The 5,123-nt window shown below is 38.4% G+C and overlaps 1 protein-coding gene across 1 annotated transcript in view; it reads left to right on the top strand.

The window, feature by feature from the left end:
• The window catches only part of ATRN (attractin), a 271,410-nt gene that overhangs the window by 235,729 nt on the left and 30,558 nt on the right, over positions 1 to 5,123 (top strand). Inside the window, exon 25 of the mRNA XM_006874825.1 lies at positions 2,397 to 2,458. Coding sequence (XP_006874887.1) covers positions 2,397 to 2,458 — 62 coding nt within the window. The remainder of the gene's footprint in view (positions 1 to 2,396; positions 2,459 to 5,123) is intronic.

Below are 5,123 nucleotides of genomic sequence, written 5' to 3'. Positions count from 1 at the left end.
CTTCAAATCAAGTTTCAATGCTATCCACTCTGTACACAGGGTAGATAGGAACAGGCAACTTAGACATTGGCTACCTAAAATGAGGAGGCAATAAAGGTACAAAGTGACTGGCTTACAAGGTTTCAAGAGGGAGTTTAGCTTAAGAGTATGGGGAGAAAGAAAGAGTCCCCACTGAATAGCTGTCATCTTGTCTAGATGGGTCTGGTGAAAAGAGATGGGGATAAGATTTGTAAGATTCAATAGTGAATAACTGTTATCATGACTAATCACGACGGTCACACTTGTAAAGGTAGAAGTTTTGTAACCAAAAAAGGGGAGTGGTTAATCTTACAGTCCAGAAACAGAGGACCCTAGGATGATCAAGAGAGGAATGCACAGAGTATAGGACCTTCTCCAGAGAAGCAGTGCCAGAGATGGGGGCATGGAGAGGAGGAGTGGCTGAGGACTCTAGATTCATGGACTAAGAAGAGAAGGACTAAGAGCTGGTGGCCAGGAGCAGACTTACAGAATGTGCTTTTTGGAGATGTAATTTATTATATATGCCTGAGTGGGTTTTTGGTTTGTGTGTTTCTTAAAAAGCTAAAGTGGATAGAGAAAAATACTGTTAACTGATGGTACAATGTAATGAAACAAGGTGTATGATTTGTTGAATGTAAAACTGATGATATGCCCTGTAAACTTTCATTTAATCCTCAATAAAAACCTTAAAAAAAAAAATTAACACAGCAGAAATGAAAATGACAAGAAAACACACAACCAAAATGAACTCAACTTAGAAAATTATATGTAATAAAGAATCCAGCTACACCACAGAAAGAAAAATGACAACAATCAATTCATGCCTATTGATAATTACACTGACTGTAAATGGATTAAATGTACCAGTCAAGAGACAGCAGAATGGATAAGAAAACAGGATCCTTCAGTATGGTGTCTACGCAAGACATGTCAAAAAGATGGAGGCAGCTAAATGCCCATCAGCAGAAGGATGATTAAACAAACTTTGGTACATGCACACAATGGAATATTACAAAACATTGAAGAAGAAGAATGAATCTGTGAAACATCTCACAACATGGTTGAACATGGAGGTTATTATGCTGAATGAAATTAGTCGATCATAAGAGGACAAACAGTATATGAGGTCAGTGTAGAAAGTTTTGGGTTTTTTTTTTTTTTTTTAAGATTTTCTTGATAAACATTCTATCATGGTTACAGGAGGGGAGGGAAGGGAAAGTTATTCATGGGCTAGAGGGTAGACAGTTGTTAACATGGGTGACAGAGCAGGCAATATATAGCAAGAGGAAGGTCAGCAGAGGAAAGATGAAGTTGGCAGAAGACACGGAAGAATGCAATAGTTAAAGTGAATAGAGGTAAATGCTGGTAACTGTTGGTACATGGAGGGGATTGCAACCATGTAATAAAGCAAAGTTGGGGGTGGGGGGAGATTTGCTTTGTAATTTCTGCTTTATTTACTGTCTGTGTTAGTGCAATTGTCACTTTATCCAGTGATTTTTTTCATTTATGTTACCATTGTGTCTCCAAAGAGGGCTGTTTCCTGACAGCAAGGTAATTCCTCATGTAGGTACTCCCTGTAGTCTAGATGATAATAAGAACACCGTTTCTATCTTTAATAAATTCTGAAGTTAAATTTTTTCATATTCTAGTGTCTCTGAGATCATGATGCATGTTGTACTCAGGGATTAAAATATTTTGTCATAATTTCCTAAACAGTGTTTTTTTCTCTCTCTCAGTATAGGAAACAATGCCTCTTTGGTATCTTTGACTTGATGAAATACATTAGGAAATTTTTTTGTGTGTGTAATTTTTGTATAAAGACTTAGCTGTATATTAAAATTATTTCAGTTCTAACTGATAACATATTGGTTGTCAAATGCTACACAGTATAGCAAAACTTGAGATATGATTAGAAAAAAAAATCGACAATACCTTGACGTGAGTACACACTAACTATATAGATGTTGAAGAAATGGAATGCACAAAATGAGGCTACCTGCTTAAAGGTGGATCCAAGAATTGGCATTTGAAGTGTGTTTTGTCTGGGAGGAATGCAGGGAGGCAGCAAGCAAATTGACTGTCATTACGGTTTTATTGTAGGAGTCAGGTCTTCAAGGTCAAACTGAGAGCACTTGGATTTAAGAGCAGAGGGGCTGTGGGAGGTTGTACTGAGACCTCGGAATATTACTTTTGCATTAGTAAGTAAGCAAGCAAAGTTGAATTTAAACTAAAGATTTAGGACTTAAAATGAAAGTTTTATTAATTTCTTCTTTAAATTGTAAAGTATGTTTTTTTAGTTTAATCCTTGGAATGAGGAGGTTGAGTTAGTGATTTGTTTCGTAGCATCTGTGATCACACTATGTGTTTTTCTTTTGCAGATTGCCTTCTCCCAGCACAGCAATTTTATGGACCTGGTACAGTTCTTCGTGACTTTCTTCAGGTAATTTCACTTATGCCAATTATATCTGATCTTTTGATTCAGGTACTTGATTGCATTGAGTGTTGGCTCATGAAAGAAGAATCCTGTTTCCACAACAAATCAGACTTACTTTATTTGTGTTCCTGAGAATGATGTGTAGTTCAGTCTAATCTGATAAAATGAAGACATTTGTGTTTGTTTTGTTTTTTAGGCAGCTCTTTATATGCCATATATAGTCATGTGCTAATAATGTCCATTCAGACAGCATCTGACCACATGTATATCCATGGTCCTGTAAGGTTATATAATAGAATTCAGAAATCGCTGTCAGAGGATGGGAGGTGGCTATTCCAATAGCTTTCCACACTGAGCATGTGCATCTTATGTCTCCTGTGTACAAAATGATTGAACTGCCAGGTGTACAGTATTACATATATAACCTACAATACATATGTCTTGGTAGTTAAGATAAATTTCTATGTTAGTACTTTTTATCTAAAAAGTTTACTGTGTAGCAGTGTATGCTTCAACACATAGGCAGCAGCATCCAGTCTCATGTATCACGTGTCTCTTTACCATAAAGTGCATCATGGCTCCCAAACACAGCAAAACAGTGCTAGTGATAGGAATAGCAAGAGGCAAAGTATCAATTTGGAAGTGAAATTAAGGCTATTAAGCCTTTCCATCAGGAAGGTAGAAAATCCATGAATGCTTTTGCTTATAATTGAATACTCAGCAATCAAAATGATCCTCAAAAACAAAGAAAATTCTCCAAGCTATTAAAGGATTGGCTCAACTAAAAGCTACAAGGCTAACAAAAATGCTTAGAGGGACCTACATCTGATACAGAGAAATTTCTAATAATGTGGAATGAGGACCAAACACAAAAGCATATTCCTTTCAGCACATTGATGATCACTGCTAAGGCACAAAGCTTGCTCAAGATGCTTAAAGGAAAAGCAGGACCAGACTATGACATAATGTTCGCACAATGTCCAACTCACTTACTGTCTCACTTCACAGAACGTTAAGTTGGTTTGAACCACAAGGTCGGCAGTTTAAGCTCACCAGCCACTCCTCCAAAACAGTGTACAGGGTTGCTATGAGTCAAAATTGAGTCAACAGCACTTAATATCAACATAATATTAAGCAACACATGACTTCACTAAATTTTGTATGGTTTGACTCTTCATAAGGAAAGGATTGCAGACTAAAACAACATTTAAATAATAATGGCTGCTGATGTGGGCTACATATATACTTCCTCTTGTTCAAGAGATAAGTCAGCTGATTATCCACAGTTTTAAGAGCAGAAGTTATCTGTTAGTCCATGGGGTTCTGTCTTTATACTCATAGTTATTTTGTTTGTTGGTGCATAAAATAATGATAGCAGTCATCCTTTTCACAACACACTGTACTTCTCATCTGAGTTCGATCATTCAGAACTCAGACACCATACTCACAGTGATGGGGCTTATTGGGGAAGTTAACAGGTAACAAATTCAGGGGCAGAAATGCTCAGGACACAGTTGTTCCCAGTCAGGACAGCCTTTCCTCAGTTGTGCCTGCATGCAGGACCCTCTCTACCCAGCCAATGTTGCAAAAGTTTTTTATGACTGCTGGTAAATGCTCACAGGATCCTCCATTCCACCGTAAGCCTCAGCCTGAAAGTACTCAGATCTTGCTCTGTGGGTCAGCAAATCTACCCCATCCGAATTAAGTGCCAGTGGGCCTCTGCAAGCAAGTCTCCTAACCAGACTCAGTCAGCTTTACTTGTTGCACTGGGTGGTCCACTACTCTGCCTTGTGCTCTGGTTCTTGGTTCTTTTACTGCTGCTTCATTGACACTCCTCTGATGTCACAGCTTTGTGCCCCTGGGTCAAGGAGGTTCAATGCATAGGGATCTCTGAGTCCAAAGGACATGCTGCTTTCCTGGTTCTTCTTCTTTACTGGTAGTTAGATCACCCCTCCTGTTCCTGAGATGGCTCACTTTAAACCCATGCTAGAGTTTCAAATTTTTGTATTTACAATTAAATCTGTTAATATCCACATTCATCATGTCACCCTATCAGTCAGTATATTCTCCTAACGTCTCTTATCCAGACCCATCAGGAAAAGAGTCATTTGGTGGGAGTTCTGGCTGTGGCACTTCAGAATAAAGTGCTGGAACACAAGGTCAGTTTGAACCATGAGGTCAGCGGTTCAAACTTACCAACTACTCCTCAGAGGCCCTATAAGGGGTCACTATGGGTCACTATGGGTCAGAACCTACGTGACAACACTTAACAACAACAGCAACACAAAGACTAAGGCTAGAAGACACAACCACAGTTGGGTTTTAGTTTAATTCTATTTTTTATGAAAATACTGTATTCACCTAATAAAAAAGACATATAAATGCTACAGTGCTTCTAACAGAAAGCAGCAGCTTCCTGCCGCATACCTTCCCACCCACCCCTGGCTCCCCTAATTTAAATTGTGTTTTTCACCACTTTATGCTTATGTTCTTTCTTGATTTGTTTTTTTAGTTCATTTATCTATTGATGTCTTACTGTATAGAAGATGAGGACACAAAACAGTTTGAACTGAATGATGAAGAAAATATTAAAAACTTGTGGATACACACACAGAGTAGATAGGGATGGGCAACTTGGACATTGGCTACCCAAAATGGGGGGCAGGGGGCT

The sequence above is a fragment of the Chrysochloris asiatica genome, unplaced genomic scaffold (assembly GCF_000296735.1).
Source record: "Chrysochloris asiatica unplaced genomic scaffold, ChrAsi1.0 scaffold00304, whole genome shotgun sequence".
Lineage (NCBI taxonomy): Eukaryota > Metazoa > Chordata > Mammalia > Afrosoricida > Chrysochloridae > Chrysochloris > Chrysochloris asiatica.
Note: the sequence above shows the minus strand (reverse complement) of the source record. Positions and strands in the feature narration are given on the sequence as shown.